The sequence below is a fragment of the Ostrinia nubilalis genome, chromosome 7, assembly GCF_963855985.1.
Source record: "Ostrinia nubilalis chromosome 7, ilOstNubi1.1, whole genome shotgun sequence".
Classification (NCBI taxonomy): Eukaryota; Metazoa; Arthropoda; class Insecta; order Lepidoptera; family Crambidae; genus Ostrinia; species Ostrinia nubilalis.
Window position 1 is genome coordinate 170,314 of NC_087094.1, and position 21,659 is coordinate 191,972.

A 21,659-nucleotide genomic window follows, 5' to 3' on the forward strand; every position below is an offset into this window, starting at 1 on the left:
AAGACCAGTGTAAGTTATTAGTGTAATAAGATTCTCGAGGACATTGGCCAAGACTTGGAGCACATCAACACATAATAACAAGTCAAGCAAATAATAACAACCGCTGCCGCGTTACGTCATGCACTTATTACAAATTTAATAGGCAGTCAGTTGTAATTACGTTATCATTGTATTGGATCGCGCCGGCTGATGGATTGTCGGCTAACGACGCTTCGGACAATAACAGGTAGGTATCATTTGGCTTTATTAACAGTTCGTTTGTTAAACGAAAATGAAGCAAAATTGTGCAATGCAAATAAATTAGACATGCAACTACTCTCTCACCGTTCCTCTTAAGGTCCTGGGTAAGGCATTAAAAAGAAACATAAAATCAAGATTATTAAACACCGAAACAGTCGAATACAAGTTTAGCGGTATCTTTTTGAATAGTGTTTTCGTTTTAACATAGCTGTACGATAACAATAGGCGGCGAGCAATAATGGACGTGACATCACGTTTTAATTCAGCATGAAGAGCAACAATGGTACGTGTGCGCTGCTGCCGAGCCCGCGAGGCTTGAGGCGACGCTATTCTGCAGCTCTACAAGATCGTTCGTCTACATATAGCCGGCGCTCATACGATAATGATATTGGAAAGACGGATAATAATAAAATACGGCAATGGCACCAGGGAGTACCGCTGAGGTCTAAGGCCGCGAGCGCTTCGCATTCACGATTGTGTGTCTCAACTATGATTAGCGCATCTTTTCGTCTCGTAAATTCTGTAGCTATTTCATTTGATCTTCGTGCTGTATCAATTTACAGTATCTTTTCTCTAAAACTATATTAAATAACATTGTCCAGTGTGTGCCTATTAGGTATGTGGGGTTTCTTAGCCTAATAGGCTGTTCACAATACTCAACATCGAATCATCCAGTGGCCGTGAACTTTCACGACCTTTTATGATATCCTGCTACTGGTGTGAAAACCTTGGGTCATATTGAACTTATTTATCTCTTTCATTGAAAAACCTCAAACTTAATCATCAACTTCATCAATTAATTGACATATTTTTATTGCTGTTAATAACTTGTTCCTATCGTCGATATGTAAGGAAAAAACTATGATGTCATCTATTCGCTATCTGTGTTTTGTATCAAGTTTTCTAAAACAACATTTCACAAACTGTGTATCATGAATAATTCCATTCCAGTTGATTAATTATTATCTTAAGACTATCATTTTCAGCTACCCAATTAAGATGACCTCAAATTGTCATAATAATTTTGCAATCAAAAAATTCCAAATGTCTTGTGACTAATCCGGTAATATTCTTGATGGCAGCTTTATTGAGGATAATGTTGTACATTTTCAAAGTTCAAGGTTACTCTATGATTTTATTTCATTAAATTTTAGATCTAATAGGCAATATTTAATTGTACTCGCGGAAAAATTGCGGTAAAAACAAATTTTTGAGTATTTATGAACGGAAGTAATTTTCTTCTTTAGAGGTGACAGGCAATTATAAATGGGAAACCTAACCTGCATGGAATTGTCATGTTGTTATGAAAAGGGCGGAAAATTGGTAGCATCGTTAGTGACAGAATAGTTAGTGCAACCGCTGCGGCGCGGCGGCGTCGACTCGCATTACACATCGAACTCGTCCTAATTGCTTTCTAGAACGAGCGCGCGCTGCAGTTCCGCGCCTGCGCACGTCGCCGGTAACTTCTCGAGATGAAACAATTAAAATTAACAGCCGCGTCGTGACCGACGAGTCCGCCCGATTACCGCATTTCTTTCGCTTCGCACGCCAAATAGTTAGAAATGCACATCTCTCGTGTTTTAGCTCGTAAATCACGATGCCATTTTGGCTACAAATAATGCGGATAATCATAGAGACTCCGTCTGCGTAACGCACAAACAACAACAAGGTGTATACTGACTGGTGGTGAAGTTGCGCGAGGCGTAGGCGGCGCTCTCCTTGTCGTGCAGCAGCGTGAAGGCGTGCAGCTGGTAGGTGGCGCCGGGCGACAGCTCGCGCAGCGTGTGCGTCCAGTTGCCGGCGCCTTCCACCGTGATGTTGCGCGCGCCGCCCTCCACGCGCTCCGTCAGCGGGATCACCTATATCATTCGTGCCACATAATGACGTCTGTCCTGAAGTGTCCTGTCTGCTTCATCATTACCCGCAGAATATGGATAGATTATTTGTCTTTGACTTCCATGTCAGTGACATCAAAAGGACACACCGAATGTTAGATAATTCAGTCAAAAAAAGAAGACAAGAGGAATCGAAAAGTATAGTTTCCCATCGTGTTCGAAAACAAACGAAACAATTTAATGGTTTACAAAAGATTGAGTCCTTAACTCTAGGCGTAGTGATTCGGAAGAAATAAATTAAAATTGCAATGAAATGAATTAGGTTCATTCTAAAATATTAATATAGACAGGGCGTGAAAATTGTAAGGAACGATTCGTTCATGTTGTGCTAAAAACTTTGAACCCCGAAAGGCCGGCGATTAGGTCACCGTTCAATGCGGACGCCGCGGTACGCGACTTGCGATTTATCAGTTCATTGCAGATGTGTGGGCAACCATCCAAAACTATTTTCTTAAATGACAAAACTTTACGGTTTAAATTGAATCACGTCCTATTCCGAAAAGTTAGCACAGAAATTTTACTTTTATAATTTCATTACAATCTTTTTTAAAGTAAGTAATCATTACACAGCTAGTTTAATAGCTTTTTGCTAGCCTTTCAGACCATAAGTAATGTTATCAGGCACATGCAGATTGTTTGTAGACAGAGGCGGACAGAATCAGATACCTTGAAGCGGAAGCCAGTGTAGTCACCGTGCGCGGGCGGCGACCAGGCGATGGTGGCCTGCTTGTTGCGGCCGAGCGTCACCGTCAGGTTTGTGGGCGGCTCCGGCGCTGCAACCATACAAGTCACAGGCTCGTGACTCCCGAGGCAGTGCCCTCAGATGCCAGAGGCTCAGAGAAAGACCTTTGGCCAATCAAGGATGACCAAAGGATCAGCGATCGGATGCCATTACATACACGCATTACTATAAGCAGCAGGACTGTCACACATTACTGCACTACTACTACACAGTACTGTACGAATGTAAAGGGTCTTACAATGTGTTACAAAGATTTGTTGCAGTTTCTACGGAAACTCAATTAGTTATATTATACGCAGAGCTAATTGATTAATCTAATAGTGGACATTGTAAATTATTTTCTATCAACCCTTACCCATGTGACATGCAATAAATAATTTGAATTTGAATTGTATTATTGTACTATATTATAATGAAAGAAAGGTGCTTCATGAACTGATTTCTTAGTTTCCCAAAGTATTGAGTTTCAAACAAATATCAAAATTATTTCTTTTTGGAGAAAATTTTAGAATTTTTATGAAAAGACTACCGTATTTGTCGCATACCAGTGATGATGGTCTGGTTCCAGGTGAGCAGGTCCGCGAAGGTGGCGTTGGAGTAGTAGAGCATGAAATGGTACTTGGTGCCGGGCAGCCCCTGGAAGTTGATGGTGGAGGCGCGCGCGGGCACGGTGTAGTTGGGCGCCGGCGAGCCCTGCGCCGGCCGGTAGTCCAGCCGGTAGCGGCCCGCCGGCGGCTCCGCGCCGTCCGCCAGCCCCGAGCCCGGGATCTCGATGACCAGGTCCGCGCCGGCGCCGCCGCGCCACGAGCCCTGCCGCGCGTTCCAAACGCGTATTAAAAGCCCTTGCGGTGAACATGTGCTGATTGGTATGACACAAAAAAGTTGTATGGAAAACCGATCAAAGAAAGGATGAAAAACTTCATTCATGGAACATGAATAATGAAAGGACAATAAAAATACACTTCAGACAATGACAAATGAATGGGATCTGAAAACTCACAAATCATGGTCTATGACAGATCAAAAATTATTATTAATGTCATTTGCCATGGACCTAGGTCCATGGTCATTTGCAGGAATCGGGTATGCAATTGCTGAAATACAATTTGCACTGATTTGTCTTATAACTTTATCTTTTGTACACAATAGGACAAAAGATGAGCCTTCTAGGCAGAACAAAAAGTATTATCTGTACTCTAAGGGTTATACTACACTACCATTAAGGGATATAAATGAAATGAATCTTCAAAAATGATTTAAAATAATGAATAAAATTAATGATTAATAAAATTATTGTGGATTAATCATTCACAAAAAATTGTATTGCTAATGAACTACTAAAGGTCTTCAGTCAAACCAACGCGATCACATGCAATCAGCGGGCGTGCAGCGATGGTGATCAGACTTAAATACATTGATCGCCATCGCTGCACACTGACTGATTGCATGTGATTGTGTTGGTTTAGCTGATCCAGAATGTACTTTTTTAAGTTGCCTCAAGACATTGAGAGGTAAATAAGTAGTTAATATTATTCATGATAATTCATGCTAAATCATGTATTTCCTCCGCCATTTTCCGCAGTTTGGCACCTCACGTCACATCCTTTTACCGAAGTCAGCCCTATAGCTTCGGCGCAGTGCCGATCACTGACGTTTGTCAACAAAATGGTGCTTGACTCTTGAGACAAGCTAAATTACACCATATTGTTAATGACATTGAGCATACATTTTTTTAAATACCTTCGCGAAGTAAAACTTCTGTACGTAGTACTTATTATTATTCTGTGGTACTAGTACAATCATAGATAATGACATTATTAATTTGATCAAATGGATTAAATTAAACAGTAATTAATCAAACTTTTGACATAGAATACATATATTGGTATGGCATGTAAATCATGCAAGCACATAGGTGTGTTATATACACTTAACACTTCTTATTTAGTTTAATAATTATTGGTTTAGTAATGTTTATTAGTTGTGTTACTGAATAAAACATTTTTCTTTCCTTCATTCTTTTTAATTTATGACATTGTGGAATGTTTAGTGAAGGAAGGTAAGAACTAACAAATTATTACCTATTGACTTAAATGACTCACAGAAACTTGAATTTGAAAGAACCCAGAATATTCATTTGGTCACAAAAGAGTGACCTGACTCTTTTGTTTACTAATTAATACTTGCAACAGATTCTACCATAGTTGGAATATGTATTCAAACTATGGTAGAATTCTGATTGAGGAGTGATGTCACTCCTCAATCAGAATTCTACTTCAATTACATTATAAAGTTAAGGTGGATTAGCATTTGACAAGCATGTTCCTAGTCACTGTCCTTGAATATATTTTTTATATGGGTAGTTTTATGAAAGCCAAATGAGGAAATATTGAACAGGCATGTTTATCACATAAGTTGAGCCATGTGCCTGTAGCCACGAGGTAAGAGCTTACGAGAAAGACGACGAGCCCCAGCGCCAGGGCCGCGGTGGCGCGCGCGCAGCCTGCCTTCGCTTGCACAATCGTCCCCTTCCACATCATTGAAGGCGACTCTCGGATTTCACACGACACTTTCTCTCTTATATCCTCGACATTTTTATGTCCAACAACCATTGTAGACTCTTTTCTTGAATCGTAGTCATCACATTGTTATAAACTTAACATTTAATTTATCACAAACACACGATTGGACAAAACATTGCGACTGCGTCTTTCGCAATTTTTCAATACTTTTGCCACTTCTTCGCAATATGTCAACACAATCTAGTAACAATGTTCCGTTGCGCTAATGTTTATTTCATCGTCATAGTCGTTGTCATTAACACACCTTAGAAAAGTGATTTAATTTAACAACCTTTTGCGTTAGTTAAAGATAGCACGATTTTTGTAATGAACGGAACACTCCTTTGTCAAAGATGTCAAACAGTTACAAAAAACGTTCCAATTGACACAGAGTATACTCTGTGATCTACAACAAGCCTTTAGTTATTCGTTGGCTTGATAAGACAAAATTAAAAAAAAAATTGACATTTCTTTGATTGGCGTCCCCGGCTGTCGAGAAACCGCGTCCCGCGCATCGGAAAACCTTAGAAAAAACATTAAATACAGTCGGTTGGAGTTACTTTACATTAATTTGCTGTTCTAGTTTGGCACTTTGTTTAATAGTTATGGTCATCAACACCATTCAACTCGCTAGGGTCTAAGAATAAGTGGTTTATAAAGCGCAGTGTTTTGAAATAACCAAACCTAAAAATGATCGGAAACGATGCATCAAAATGGACTCCGGAAGACACCATCAGGGTTTTGATAGCTTCCGATATCCACCTGGGTCACCTAGAAAACGATCCAGTGAGAGGCGAAGACAGCTTCATCGCGTTCGAGGAGGTGCTGTCGCACGCCGTGGAGTACGACGTGGACCTGGTGCTGCTGGCCGGCGACCTGTTCGACCACGCCAAGCCGTCGCCCGCCAGCATGTTCAAGTGCACGCAGATCATCCGCAAGTACTGCTTCGGCGACAAGCCCATCGCCGTCGAGCTGCTGTCCGACCAGCTCGAGAACTTCTCGCGCGTCGCCAACTACGAGGACCCCAACCTCAACGTGTCCTACCCCATCCTCTCCATCCACGGGAACCACGACGACCCCGTGGGCCAGGGGAGCATAAGCTCTCTGGACATTTTGTCCATAACGGGCCTAGTCAACTATTTTGGGAAATGGACTGATTACACCCATGTACGTATCACACCCGTGCTTCTTCAAAAAGGAGTAACTAAATTAGCTCTGTACGGTCTCAGTCATCTCAAGGACCAGAGACTGTCGCGATTGTTTGCAGAAAAAAAAGTTGAAATGGAGAGACCGGATGAGACTGATGATTGGTTTAATTTATTGGCATTGCATCAGAATAGGGCAGACCGAGGACCAGGAAATTACATACGTGAAGATGTACTGCCGTCTTTCTTAGACCTAGTTGTATGGGGGCACGAACACGATAGTTTAGTTTGTGAAATGAAGAAGAGCAAATCAGACGGTTTCTCAATCGTGCAACCGGGAAGTACAGTAGCCACTTCACTAGCGGCGGGGGAAGCGTTGCCAAAGCATTGCGCTTTGTTGCAAATACATAAGACAGATTACATACTGTATCCGATCCCTCTCAAAACAGTCAGGCCTTTCATATTTAAAACAGTAGTATTATCCGAGGAGAATCTAGGTGATGAAGGCGTTAATGAAAATGAGAAAGTACAAGAATTTCTTAAGTTGAAAGTAAACGAAGCGGTCGAAGAAGCCGCAAGCAAACGCAGCGGAAATCCTAAACAGCCTTCGCTGCCTCTCGTAAGGTTGAGCGTTTTTTACGAGAGAGATTGCCAGGATTTCAACAGAGTCAGATTCGGGCAGAACTTCACCGGAGTCGTCGCGAACCCGAACGACGTGCTCATAATGAAGAGGGAGAAGAAAATCCGGGAGCGGAAGGAGGCGCAGGCCGACGACGAGCCCGTAGAGATGGCCTCGGCCGCCGCCGCCGCCGCCGACGTGGAGACGCTGCTGCACGCCTACTTCGGCGCGCTGCCGCCCGCGCGCCGGCCCGCCGTGCTGTCCGTGCGCGCGCTCACCGACGCCGTGCGCGACTTCACGCTCAAGCACGACGAGGACGTGTTCCGCCGCGTGTTCGACGCGCACAAGCGGCGCTGCGTGGCCGCGCTCATGCAGTCCACGGCCGAGACGCCGGCCGAGGCCGACGAGCGCCTCGCCGACGCCAAGCGCGAGCTGGACGAGGCCGACGCCGAGCGCCTGGCCGAGCTGCTGGACCGCGCGCAGCGCCTGGCGCCGCCGCCCGTGCGCCAGCCGATGGTGGTGCTGGAGCGCGACGTGGTGCAGCTGTCCAGCGACGACGAGCCGCCGGCGCGCGGCCGCGGGCGGGGCCGGGCCCGCGGGCGCGCGCGCGGCGGGCGCGGGCGAGGCCGGGCGGCGCGCGAGCCCGAGCCGGCGCCGGAGCCCGTGGAGCGCCGCACGCCGCGCCGCTCGGCCGCGCAGAAGTCCGCCTCGTGGCTGCAGAGCCTGGCGCAGTCGCGGCGCCGACGCAACTCCTCCGACGAGATCGACTCTGACGACTGATAGCTCTTATTTCGATTTCGCACATGTAAATGTAGGTTCTCTTTTATTGTCAGCGCTTTAGGCCGGTCCTCGAGATGTTCTCGATTTTATTTGTGCTGGTTTATCTTATTGTTAATAAATGAGAGTCATTATAATTACAAAATTTTGTTATTATTCATAGTACCAAACTAAATTTTTGCCATTTCCTGCAAATCAAAGCATTATTTAGAATAATAACCTCATTACAGTTTAAGGTACACAATGATTTATTACAATAATAATAATTGGCATTAAAAGTTTAATAGACAGGTATCGATCGACATTCGGCTTAGGGCTGATTTTTCAACCATCGAATAACTTTTAACTGAAGAATAAAATTGAAATATTGTCAGTTTTTCTATGGGAAATATGTCAAAATGACAATTTTATTCATCAGATAAAAGTTAACTAACGATTGAAAAATCAGCCCTTAGTTTATTATGTAACCTATTATTTGATACCGTTTGAAGATAGATAAAGCTCATGAAGCACTTTTATTTATTTATTTATTTAATTAAAATGCAAGTGACCTTACAGATTTATATCCAAAGCTAAAGCACTTTGAGGATAAGTAGCCAGTATTTTAATGTCTTGTATAGTTTAGAAATAATCGAGTGAGATCACTAATTATCGTTTCCACTCTGTAGACATGAAATCTTTCACAATGGAGAAGTTTCCAATTTTTTTCTATTAATAAAACTTGAAAATATAAGTAAAAACTTAATAATAATTGTGAAAGAATTATGAAAATATCTCTAGAAATAAAGAAGTTACAGGGCCCCAAAGTTGGGCATAACTTTTTAGTTTTGGTCTATATTTTAATCCCATTCGGTGAAATATAACGATTTCAACATCACGAAACTTCTCCATTTTTTCGTCGAGCACGACGGCGCGGCACGCGGCTCCACCAAGAGTTCGGATTTTATATCCAATCTGTCGTTTTTAATGAAAGTCAGGAATGTTAATAAAAAGTATTTATTTAGATAAATAGATGTGTTCCCGTGTGTGTATACTCTTAACGTTAGTCGGTCGGTGGGCGCACGCGGGCTAGGCGAGCTCGGGCGTGGCGGGCGGGCGGCGGCGGGCGAGCGCGCGGCGCAGGTAGCGGGCGGCGGCGGCGCGCGCGCGCTGCGGGCTGGCGCCGGCGAAGGCCAGCGGCGGCGCGGCGGCGTCCAGCGTCAGCACGTGCAGCGGCGCGCCCGCCGCCTCCAGGGTCGTGGCCTCGGCCTGCAGCCCCAGCGCCGCCAGCGCGCCCTCCAGCCCGCCGTCGTGCTCGGCCTCCAGCGCGCGCAGAGCCGCGTCCCACGCCTCGGGCTCTGCAACAAAATCAAAAATATTTATTCAGTTTAGACCACAAATGGCACTTAGGTCTCAGCCTCGAACTTAGCGGGCAGCGGGGCGGGAGCGGCGGCGGCGCGGGAGCGGGGCGGGCAACGCAGACCCGTTCTCGAAACAAGCGGGCAGCTCGCGCGGCGCTTTAGCGGCGAAGTGTTGTGTTCGGGGTTGTGTTGTCGAGATATTTGTTTTTATTCGCAAACGAAATGTCTGAACAACGGCGACAATTTTATTTCGATTCAAATTTATTCCTAACGCTCGGTTTATTGTGGGCAAAAGAAGGAGTGCGCTGCCCGCTCGTTGCCCGCTCCCTCGCCGCTGCCCGCTCGGTGCCCGCTGCCGCGCCGCTGTTTTCGAGAACCGGTCTATTTGATTTTACGCATAAGATCCTGCCGCTCCCGCGCCGCCGCCGCCGCCGCCCCGCTGCCCGCTAAGTTCGAGGCTGAGGCCTTATGAACGTCAATAGAAAATAATAAAAAAAGAAAAGGTAGCCCTTATGGGGCACTTTACATGTCTCCTTATCTTTTGGGCCCTACCAGCGCTTCGAGACAAACATATGGCAAGGGGCCGTCCATATATTACGTCATTCTAAATTAGGGGGGGGGGGGGGTTGGTCTGCGGATGACGGTAAGGGTGTTTCGAAATTGACGTCATTCTTATTTATTTATTTATAGTTTATTGTTCACCTACAAAAAGATTATTTCTAAAAAGAAATTTCTTCCAGCACATCTAGGTTGGCACCCGGGGCGATCATCCCCCCCCCCCCCCCCCCGTCACAAGTCCTATGGCACCCCCTGGTACCCCGCCAGGATTTTTGGGGTTTCCTACCGATTGAAAGACAATCGCACCCCCCACCCCCCCGTATCATGACATAGACCGCAGATTTGCCATGCAGATGTGCCAGGGAGTACTAATCTGCGCGACTTGTGTCACCCCCTGATGCTTGGCACCCGGGGCGGACCGCCCCCACCGCTGCCCGCCCCGGCTTCGCCCGTGGTACTTACGTGTATTATACATATAAACCTTCCTTAAGAATCACTCTATCTATTAAAAAAAAAAAAAGGTGATTCTACAAGTGTTTTAATTTTGTCAAACTGGTAATGACGTCAATTTTGGGAGAAGGGGGGGGGGGGGTCATTAAGAAATGACGCTAGGATGATTGTAGGGGGGGGGGGGGGGGGGGTCTAAAATCTGAAAAAATCGATGACGTAATTTATGGACGGCCCCCAAGTGCTGAGAAGAAACGCCGGAACAAACTCGGCTAGATCGCGTCGTCGTGCTCGCCCGCGACCGCTCGGCGAAGCGGGGCACGATGATACCGTCGAAGTGCGACAGAGCGAGTGGAGCCGGTCGAATTAAACCCGTAGTTGTAGCAGACAGACGGCTTTGTAACTTTTGGGCGTCTTTAAGGCGCGCGCGCACTGCTGACTTTTTTAGTCGCCGTGACAGTATCCGTGATAGATAGTACGTTTTATACCTTTATAAAGTGAAGAGAATAACTGTTACGGTGACAACAGTCACCGGTGCGCGCCGTGTGCCTATTGTCCGGTAGTTGACGAGTTGATCCTCATGCATATTATTTCCAGTTGTTCATAAATATTCTTAAGGACACCTCAATTCACCACACCCACTACTACAACTATGTGTTTCACTTCGTGCTTTACTCCATCGAGCAGTAATACATCATGTCATTCACGAAGACGCGCCCCACCAATTTTTGGTCGAGGGAAGCGCGGGATGCGGGGAGTTTGATCCGAGCAATCCGAGCGTCACTATTGTAGTGTGCGTGTGCACTCATGGATAATTTAGCGTGTACCGATAACACTCAAACATCAGCGGAATAATGGTGGGTCGCGTCTTCGTGGATGATACGATCTACATCTAGTCTTAGAACTCCTAGACGACATGCGTCTTAGTGACGTCCATTTCTACGACTGATGTTGTAATAGTAAAAAAATAGCTTTTGTCTACAACTTCGCTCTTCAAATTCAGATTGTCATACAAAAATAAAACATGCATTCATGCAAATGGAGTTTTTTGCTAGACTGTGGCTTTGTGCGGTTTGCACATTTAGTCAATGCCAAATAAAGATATACAGAGTGTCCCACCCAACGATTGTTTTTGATACTAGTTACCTTATTTTGTCGTAGTGCATGCACTGATGCACAAGCCGTGCAAACTAAGTTAAAAATGTGACAGTGTGTAATTATAAATTATTGTTTTATGGGGGATCTTTGCAACGATGCACCGCCTGGCGGAACAAATACGTATTATGGATCCCCATAATTTTAAATGAATGCGCAGCATGCTTCAATAAATAAACAAAAATTTCAGCACACTTGAAACTTAAAAATGCTACCACCAAAACATGTTTGTAAAAAATAAAACAACGATACTAGCTTTATCTATCTTTAGCTCGATTTTAAAGCCAACAAACACGACGCTACTCCGTTCCGAGTAATAAGTTTTGCCCAGTATAATAAATTCATTAAAATGTATTGCAAATTGTGGAATCAATCTGACTTTCGACCGAGTTCCCGGCTCATACTAGGTGATGAAACCTCTCAATCTTTATCACGTTGCGTAAAAAAATATTTGCTAAAACATTGTTAATTATTATGATCGAGAGTTGATATCTCATTAGATATCACATGTGTATGCTCTATTGCAAACATAGAGACTGGCATACTGTGTGCGTGAAATTTTCATACAAATATGTCGCAGGAAATCGGAAAAACCGCGCAATCGGGCAGGGAGTTTTTTTTAATCGTCGAGCAAGTTTCGGGACCACGACAAAAGATCCCGTTTTTCCGATCACCTTACGACACACGGATAAAGAAGCATGTCAGATTTCATTCATACAGCGGAAGCCGGGCGATCGGCGTCGCGTCCCAGTCGAGGACAAGAGATCGGAGTGGGTTCGCGGCGCGGCCGGGCGGGCCCAGTATTCGGAGCGGAGCGCGCGTTAGGTGCTCCACCTACCGAGGCGACAGGTCAAACCTAGGTGGTAGTCCGCCACGCGCTGGCCCAGGTCCGGCCGCAGCCGCTCGTCGCGCGCCTCCTGGAAGCGCTCCATCGCCTTCGCGTGCGCGCGCACCAGCGCGTCCTCCTGCAACGGACGGCAAGCTTAGCGAGCTCTCAGCGGGGCGCAGACTAAAGCCTGGTCCGTGAGCACGTAGAATCCCGTCCAATGATCCCAAGCTACCCATCCCTATCGCTCGCGCGTAATTATATTGCTGTCGCGACTGTGCGACGGGCGCCCGCAGTGAGTGTGCAAGCGCGATAGCAACATAATTACGCGCGAGCGATAAGGATGGGTAGCTAGGAGTCATTGGAAAAAATTCTACGTGCTCACGGACCGGGCTTTAGTTTCGGTTATGGATATGAATATTTTTTTTTTATTTCGGATATCCGCAAGTTTCGGTTACGGTTACGGATATCTGTGCTTTAGAATGCAATTTTCAATAGTTGTCCAACACGGTTCATTAATGGCACACTTTACATGGAATAAAAAGTAATAAAATAAAAAATTGATACTAAAGCCGTAATTATATTGCTGTCGCGACTGTGCGACGGGCGCCCGCAGTGAGTGTGCAAGCGCGATAGCAATATAATTACGCCCGAGTGATAAGGATGGGTAGCTAGGGGCATTGGACAAAATTCTACGTGCTCACGGACCGGGCTTTAGTTTCGGTTATGGATACGGATATTATTTTTTTCGGATATCCGCAAGTTTCGGTTACGGTTACGGATATCTGTGCTTTAGAATGCAATTTTCAATAGTTGTCCAACACGGTTCATTAATGGCACACTTTACATGGAATAAAAAGTAATAAAAAAAAATTGATACTAAAGCCTGCTCCGTGAGCACGTAGAATTTTGTCGAATGACTCCAAGCTACCCATTCTTATCGCTCGCGCGTAATTATATTGCTGTCGCGACTGTGCGACGCGCGCCCGCAGCGAGTGTGCGAGCGCGAGAGCAACATAATTACGCGCGAGAGAATTACGCATCTACGTGCTCACGGACCAGGCTTTAGATGGCATTATTAAGGTAAATCAGGCTGTTATGCCTTTACATTTAAATTTGAATGTAAACTAACCTTAACTAATATGATCCCAATGTGATTGAAATAAATAATTATTTAATTTAATTTAATTTAATTTACATATAATGCTGTACAAAAAACAATTAAAAACTGCCTACATCCGAAACTTTTGAATCGGTTACGGTTTCGGATATCCGAAAGTTTCGGTTACGGTTACGGATGTCCATAACCCACCTCCACGAAGTCCTTGGTGAGGCGCGCCAGGTTCTCGCGCAGGTAGGAGTAGAGCTGGTCGGCGGCGATCTGGCGCGCGGCCTTCTTGGTGGTGGCCGTGGCGCTGCGCGAGAACTGGCCCACGCGCGCCGCCACCGTGAAGTGGCGCAGGTGCGGCGGGCCCGTGTCGCCCACCTGCAACACCGACATTTGTGAAAAATCATATGAAATTAATTTCATTGATCACTCCTTGTACGGTGCAACCGTGCGTTTCATAGAACGACATCCAATATCAACATCGATTCTATAACTGAGAAATGGGAGTTGGAAGACCTGCTTAATTCTCTGCAATCACGCTGGTCAGCCATTGACAGTCTCCACTGGGAGATTGATAGCGAAACTCAAGGCACCAGTAACAACGAATACGATAGAGCATTTTCATCATACGAGCAAATGTATAACGATATCAACCGAACGTCGTTGTGTCTCATTTCCCCCCGCTGCGGCCAAGACACCCTTAGCCGTCGCTATGATCAGTCCGGTGAGTCTGCCGGGCTGGCAGCGGGTCCCCGCCGCCTACCTGCCGTCCTAACGCTGCTGCCCTGGGCGACCTGGGCACAGCTTCCTTACTATCAAACCTTATTATGTCTAAGTATTTATTGTTAGGCAGGGCTAGGGCTCTAGGGACTTAGTGTCTTAGGGAATAGGGACTCTAAGCTCACTAGGGAGTTAGTTCCCTTCCTGACCGCATATCCCGGGCACGGGAGCGGTGCCTTACAACCACTGCCTCCCGCCCGTACAGTTTGTATAGCATAAATTAATTAGGTCAACTAATGCGCGCCGTCGATCATTTGCATTTTTACACCAGTTCACGTTTTACACCGACACACGGCGGACGCGTACTCATTATATCATTATCAATATCAGTAGTTATAAGTTATCATCAATAAACTCTCTATCTCTCAATCAAGCATTCTATCATTTAAGATGTCCCGTACACTCCTGCTATTTTACTTCACATAGACTGCTATGATTTCACAGTCAACGAAATCACGAATCGTATGAATTTAATTCATTCATTGGAGCGAAGTCCGTGAACGTAGCTATGCCAAGCGACTGAGCGAGTAAGAAGGAATAATTTATTCTTGTGCGTGTTAGAAAAGGACGAGAGATGTGATGACGGACGACACTGGGCATTTTAAATATGAACTTTAAACTCAAAGGTAAGGTTTAGATTTTCTTGTCATGATTCATATGATTTCATTAGATAGCAGGTTGCAAGGTGCTCGTTATTTGTTTACAATGAAATGAAAGATTTTTCACTAGTCGCGCGGTTATTGATTGTTGCATACATACTGTGCTGTGAAACTGTTTGTTTTTTGTTGTGCGACATAAAATCAAACAGATATTATGCCACATTTCATATAGGTAGCAAATTAGCAATAGTTCATCATAATTCATACTTCATTAAAAGTAGCATATTAAATGAAAGAGCTACATTATAACACTGTGAATAAAAATCATTGCCTGTGAAATTTCACACGTGAAATCATATGAATAAAAATCATAATTTCATAGAATGAAAAATAGCAATAATATTCATGGCTAATACCACAGAATAATAATAAGTACTACGTACAGAAGTTTTACTTCGCGAAGGTATTTAAAAAAAAAATGTGTGCTCAATGTCATTAACAATATGGTGTAATTTAGCTTGTCTCAAGAGTCAAGCACCATTTTGTTGACAAACGTCAGTGATCGGTAGGTACTGCGCCGAAGCTATAGGGCTGACTTTATTTTCTTCCATCATACACAAGAATACGCGTGCGTCAATGCTCGCTCGTATGCGAGGCCTTGTCGAATAGTATCTTGTAGGTGGCCATCGTGCGTGTTTTGTTTTCGATGTAAACTCGCGGAGATGAACAGGCCTGCTAGTACTGACCAGCTCGTACTCGGCGCCGGGCAGGCGGTACTCCTCGCACAGCTCCTTGAGCAGCGCCACGTAGGAGCGCGCGCCGCCGCCGCCCGCCTCGCCCGCGCCGCGCGCGCTCGCCGCCGCGCCCTCCTCCGCGTCCGTCTGCAACGCGCGACACCGCACGTGAATTTCACTTACCCGATAAACTTATGTTAAACGTACCCACAGGGTGTGGTTTTGTAAAACGACGCCCTTCTTAGGGGTGGTAGTACACATGAAAGTAATTACAAGAGAAATACAAATAAAACTCATTTATTTCTGTAAATAGGCTTTAAAAAGCACTTTTACACTTCCCAGTATTAACCCTACCACTGCTTCAGAACAATAAATGAGCCAGTGCTGAGAAGAAGCAGCGCAAGAAACACAGTTACATTGTCAAAAATTTAACTATTACTTTATTAGTAAAAACCTTGTTCAAACGTCTCCTAAAACCTTCGAGACGGCGCTTGATACCGCCCGCACCACCCCCGCGTACCCCGCTCCACCACCGAGCACAAGCGGCCGTCGCCTCGTGTGAGCGGGGGGACTGACCGATAGTTCGCCTGCGTAACAATACCATTTACCTGATTTCATGGATATTTCCATGAAAATTTAAGGTATTTTTTGGCATCAGTATCGTGTATACTTACTACCACCCCTGAGATGGGGGTTGTTTTACAAAACCACACCTGTATAGAGCTTTTCTATAACGTATGTGCCTATTATAATATTATAACTGTGTAAGCATTTTTTATGAAATTATCAAGTACCCAGTGAGAATGTCTAAAAAGACAACGATACATATGTATAAACAAACACTGTGAACGTCCATCTCGTAAAATGTCCCGTTTACTTCACACCGTGTCCCGCGGCCCGCCTGCCCTCCGAATGGTGAGATAATCTTCGTGGCGCATCGTTTCCACATTTGTTTAACCCTTGATCATGAAAATATCTCCACTCCTAGTCTAAATATGATAGGTATTCGACATTTTGTTCCCAATCGCTTAACGGCGCGCGATCACCTTTTCATTCGGTTACTTTGTGTCTCACACTGACACTCAGTATATTGTTATGTTATTCAACTCATCAACGAAATCAATCGAAAGATTATTTCCACAATTTTTCCGCCTAGATACCGGTATCGAATACATCTTTATATTCTGAACTTGGCTGTCGTACTGCCAGGTCTGGATACTCGTGGACGACGTTATTATCGCGTTAATTCTCTCTCGTATTTTGTGAAATATGTGATCTACATCTTCAGCACAAGGCCGGGTCACAAATTCTACGACCTTTAGGTCCTCTTCGAACTCGTGAAAAATATCCCATCCCATGACATCGGTCCAGTTTCCCGTTTCAAAATCTCGGATCTTAGATTTTCAGCATTCGATTCAAGCACATCATACCGGCACTAGGAAATGTTTCGCGCTCAGTATTCCATCATCGACGAGCGCGCTAGACGGCAATCCCCGTAAAGGTGTAACTCGTGGACTCACGGGAGACGCGTCTCGGCGCGCGGGGCCCGGGGGCGCCGGCCGCTTGCACCCCGCGGGGCCCGGGGGCGCGTGGGGCGCCGGCCGCTTGCGCCCGCTCGGGCCCTCGTCCGGGCCCCGCGGGGCCGACGTGCTCGGCGAGTTTAATTCTCTCGCTATGGATACATTATCACTCTGAAACATTTGAAACTTGCACATTTTACGCAGCACAGGTTTGGGAAATACTTGTTATTTATACAGTTGGTTAAAAATATAGGTAGTAACCCTTGACGCCAAATTCATAATTTTTTTATGTACGATGTCTTAAAATCTGTCCACTATAATAAAGCATTAATTTTTAAGAGCCACTTATTTAATGATTGTAAAATTTAATTGTAAGATAAAGAAAATCAAGAAAGTATTAGCTGTGAGTAGTAATATCCTTAAATACACTGTCTCTGTCAGCGTTTCCAAAGTGGCAAGAATGAAGAATTAGGGCACTTGTATGCATAGTCGGTCATTCAATAATATGCCAAAGAGCTCCGTAAAAAAATGCAAAAAACATACCAAGCCACTGTGTATTAAATCTAAAATGAATTAAAACACGCAGCCGATTACAGCTGTTGTCTCTTCCTTTTTCGTTCCAGTATTTACGATATTCAATGAGCGCATACAGAATTGGACCTAATTTTTAGTTTTAGACTTAGTTATCACATTCTTTCAAAAGTCAACACTTATAGGTACTTATACAGTTCTCCCGTTTCAAGGCGCGCGGCCTCTTGCTTGATAGTACCTGATCGTGCGCGGCGTAGGGCGGCGGCACGGGGTGGCCGAGCAGCGCCAGGCGGCGCAGCATGAGGCGCGCGGCCTCCTGCTTGGCCTCCTTCTTGGAGCGCGCGGCGGCGGTGACGGCGGCGCCCAGCGCAGCGCAGCGGTACTCGAAGGTGGCCAGGTGCTGCGGGCCCGACTGCAACGAGCGCGGTGGCTCAGCTCGGGGTTCCCGAAGAAAGTGAGAGGGGCGCCGTGACAAATTAAAAACATTGGGAACCCCTGGCTCAACCGTTAGGCTTGATTTCCTCCTACGCTGACGTCGGTCGCGTACATCGGTCGAGCGTACGAATAAACACAATGTTCTATGAAGCACCGCACTGCAACGCCGTCGTCAGCGGCAGATGATTACATAGAACTAGTGTGTAATCGTGCGCGCCGCTGACGTCGGTCACCGATGTCAGCCTAAAGGGAAATCAAGCCTTACATTACATTTTAAGATGCCTATTGATTTTTAGATAGATGTTTACTTATTGCATCACAATAATGTAACATAGGGTAGATAAGGCTTAAAGTTAACTATGGAGAATTTATATAGAACTGTTAGAACAGCGGTGTGCTAAGTATTAAAAAAAATATAAAAATGCATCAGAAAAAAATGAATTATACAACATTGTTCATCTGGAATTCTGGATGAATCACTGGATGGATCAATATCAGATTATCACCTGAATGAAGAAAGTGGAATTTTTAGTATCCTCATTTCACCTCCTCATATAAACCCTTTAGTATCCCAATGTCTTATTTATATGCAACTAGCTTTTGCCCGCGGCTTCGACCGCGTGAAATTTTGTGTCACAGATTGTCATAAATTATAGCCTATATGTTAATCTGGGTTACAAACAATAATACTGTAAAGTTTCAACAAAATCCGTTCATTAGTTTTTGCGTGAAAGAGTAACAAACACCCAGACATCCAAACTTTCGCATTTATAATATTATTAAGTAGGATTTACAGAACCCCAATGTAAAGTCTCGGACAGATATGGGTATATTTTTTGCATAACGATCTAGGTATCTATAAAAATTACTTAAAGGCAAGTATCAGGATAGGACAGTAGAATACTTTGCATAATGTAATTAAATCATGCTGATAAACAAAGTTATATAAATTATCTGCCCCCATGTCAGTATTGTGTGGTGGTGTGATACAGGCCAAGAGCTTCCTCGTTGTGGATAAAAAAAACATGGTGATTGGTGACCTGGTGTTAATTCAACATCAGGATCCATAGTGATTAGTTAATGAGTGTTTATGATAATTTTTTGAATGGACACAGTGGCATATAATGAAGTGTGGTACCTGCGCGATGCACTCGTAGTCGGGCGTCTGGCCCAGCTTCACCATCATCTCCTGCAGCACCGTCACGGCCGTCTTCATGATGCTGCTGAAATTATTTACATCTTTTATTATTCTTATGACTTAACATCCAATGTACCATGATGCAATGAATAAATGAATTATGTTTTTGTATTTTCACTAGAAATGCTTAAAAAAGTTATACAATAATAATCCTGTTACCATACAAGCGAGACAATAATAATTTGCTTTTGCTATTGAAATGTAACCAATATGAGTTGACTTTTATGGCATAATTTATTACAGCAGAATAAATATCAAGGATGAGGAATCCTCTAAGATCTATCTGTGTATGTGCTGTACCAAAACTAAAATGAAAAGCAGTTACGTTGATATTTCCCTAATAACGACATTATCTTACATGACGGGGCTTCCAGAACTTATTCACGATAAGTAACCCATGTAATTGACCACCTGTACCAATTACCATGGACCTGTGCATTACAAATAATAATATGATGAAATACTCACTGATAACAAATCGAATTGAGAGTAACAATGATAACAAATAACATTTACTTACAAAAAAATATTCTTCTTGTTTTGTTTAGGCGTGTGACTACAACAACACACAACAATTTAACAAAAAATACCCTTGTTTTGATTCATCTTCAACCAATTCAATTTATGAGTCAATTAGGGATGCTACCACTCGAGTCGATAGTATAAAGTCTCAATTAATCGCTCTCAATTAACTATCGTTAAGCCATGATCGCACTCTAGTAGCATACAGTATCGATAGCAGTGTTGCCAGTAGGGTCTTGTCAGAAATTACCAGAAATATAAAAAAATGTAACCTTTTTGAATAAAAAGTAACCTTCATACTTGCGGAGCGATTGTGTAAGGTTGTTGGATGGATGGTTCATGTTTACCTTAGATTAATAAAACCTAGATGGATAGTCTTCATACAAACGCTTCGTCAAGTGAGGCAAAAATCTTATGTCATTAGTGTCAATTTTGTTGGGGAGTGTAGACAGTGAAGGCGATTTTCCCGAAAGTAGGGAAATTTTTAATACGTTTTTAATTATTTTATAATTAACAAAAACAAATAGCATCATGTATTTACTTATTTATTGAATTCAAAGTACCTACCTAATAACAATAAGATAAATCGACTTAAAAGTCTCGATTTCATAAAAAAAGGAAGTGTATTTGTACGGCGAACAATTGGGAAATAAATTTTCTTGTTACTGGTATCATTCCCGTATTTAATTTTTGAAAGCCAAATTCAAGCAAAATACTCGTCGAATTGTAGTACTTACTTATGAAATGTAACACTGGTCACTTTCTTTCGTTTTTCTGATGTATTTTAGACACCCATACACAGCACAAACCGTTTTAATTAATTGGGCATTTCTACTGTACGGTGTATTTTTTCTCAATTCGGTGCTAAAATTTATATTTAGTTTTTTAAGTAGTTTCAATACAAAAAAATAAATGTTACTCCATTCTGAATGTAAAAATAGCATTGTCACTAAATATTGTGAAGTGGTTTATGAGAAATGTTAAGCATCGAATTGAGAGAGCACCGAATTGAGAAAATGAATCACGGAATTGAGAAATGAATCTCCAAATATAAAAAACGCTCCGCAAACTTAGAATTGATGACATTATGAAGAAATACCTAATGTATTTCAATAATTAATATAATAAATACTTAAAACGTTTTGATATCTGATTGCTGGTCTATTAATTAGGTGGTTCATTTTAGGTTTATGTGTCTGAAATACCAATGGAATAAAACAAAAATCCTAATCAATATGTTTAATTTTTTAATAAGGAACTATAATAAATATTATTTTAATTTTATTTAAATAAAACAAATAAATACATAACACAGGGTCTCTTTGTTTATTTATTTTTAACCTTAAACATAAAACAAATATTGCAAAACCCAAGAGCTAGATTGACCTGACACTATACCGAAGATATTATATCGGACGTCAGTTTGTACACGATTAAAATGGCACTCAAATAGCTGAAATACAACAAGGCACCAGGTGTTACGGCATTATAGCTGAGCTTTGCCGGTACTAAAGGCTCTACAGAAGCAGTTCAATTACGTCATTCTCGAAGGAAAAACGCCTCCGGCATGGCACAGAAGTGTGGTGATAGCATTATAGACTCATCTCACTTATGAGGCGTGTTTACAAGCTGTTTTCGAGAGTCCTTACGAATCATCTCGCTCGCAGACTCGACGACTTCCAGTCTTCCGAACAAGCTTGTTTCCGAAAAGGCTTTAGTATTATGGTACACACACAGGTACGCTACGGCAGATTATACAGAAGACCAAGAAGTCGCGATATCGGGGATGATATCGGAGTCATGGCCTCCGTAGACCCTTTCAACAAGTGGGTCTCGAAATGAACATGGACAAGACAAAAATCATGTCAAATGTCCGTGTTGCACCCACTCCTATGAAGGTTGGAGACTACACTCGAAGTTGTTGACA

The 21,659-nt window shown here is 43.5% G+C and overlaps 3 protein-coding genes across 8 annotated transcripts in view; 1 reads left to right on the forward strand and 2 right to left on the reverse strand.

The window, feature by feature from the left end:
• Positions 1 to 5,777, reverse strand: part of LOC135073027 (tyrosine-protein phosphatase 10D) — a 32,053-nt gene extending 26,276 nt beyond the window's left edge. For both annotated transcript variants that reach the window (XM_063967025.1, XM_063967024.1), the window contains exons 1-4: positions 5,331 to 5,777; positions 3,423 to 3,687; positions 2,802 to 2,908; positions 1,922 to 2,099 (exon numbers count right to left, since the gene is read on the reverse strand). In XM_063967025.1, the coding sequence (XP_063823095.1) occupies positions 1,922 to 2,099; positions 2,802 to 2,908; positions 3,423 to 3,687; positions 5,331 to 5,489 (709 nt within the window). In that variant the 5' untranslated portion in view covers positions 5,490 to 5,777. The remainder of the gene's footprint in view (positions 1 to 1,921; positions 2,100 to 2,801; positions 2,909 to 3,422; positions 3,688 to 5,330) is intronic.
• Positions 5,778 to 5,920: 143 nt separating this feature from the next.
• Positions 5,921 to 8,124, forward strand: LOC135073520 (double-strand break repair protein MRE11). The gene has a single exon (XM_063967704.1). It carries the CDS (start codon positions 6,129 to 6,131, stop codon positions 7,980 to 7,982), a length of 1,854 nt encoding a protein of 617 aa, XP_063823774.1. The 5' UTR covers positions 5,921 to 6,128; the 3' UTR covers positions 7,983 to 8,124.
• Positions 8,125 to 8,983: 859 nt separating this feature from the next.
• Positions 8,984 to 19,871, reverse strand: LOC135073028 (interferon-inducible double-stranded RNA-dependent protein kinase activator A homolog). 5 transcript variants are annotated; one of them, XM_063967029.1, is made up of 8 exons: positions 19,731 to 19,871; positions 19,569 to 19,641; positions 19,151 to 19,232; positions 17,816 to 17,989; positions 15,539 to 15,673; positions 13,618 to 13,791; positions 12,318 to 12,444; positions 8,984 to 9,316 (listed from the first exon to the last, which is right to left on the reverse strand). In XM_063967029.1, the coding sequence occupies exons 3-8, from the start codon at positions 19,226 to 19,228 to the stop codon at positions 9,048 to 9,050; spliced, it is 957 nt and encodes a 318-aa protein (XP_063823099.1). In that variant the 5' UTR covers positions 19,229 to 19,232; positions 19,569 to 19,641; positions 19,731 to 19,871; the 3' UTR covers positions 8,984 to 9,047. The 5 variants fall into 5 exon arrangements, with proteins under 5 accessions (XP_063823099.1, XP_063823098.1, XP_063823097.1 ...); XM_063967028.1 differs by having other exon boundaries at positions 19,151 to 19,235; XM_063967027.1 differs by lacking the exon at positions 19,569 to 19,641 and having other exon boundaries at positions 8,985 to 9,316.
• Positions 19,872 to 21,659: the final 1,788 nt, after the last annotated feature.

Coding starts and splice junctions, on each gene's coding strand:
- LOC135073520 (XM_063967704.1), top strand. CDS start 6,129: ATGATCGGAAACGATGCATCAAAATGGACTCCGGAAGACACCATCAGG.
- LOC135073028 (XM_063967029.1), bottom strand. CDS start 19,228: ATGAAGACGGCCGTGACGGTGCTGCAGGAGATGATGGTGAAGCTGGGC. Junction 12,445..13,617: donor TCACCAAGGACTTCGTGGAG/GTGGGTTATGGA, acceptor CGTCCGTTGCAG/GAGGACGCGCTGGTGCGCGC. Junction 9,317..12,317: donor AGGTTTGACCTGTCGCCTCG/GTAGGTGGAGCA, acceptor ATTTTGTTGCAG/AGCCCGAGGCGTGGGACGCG.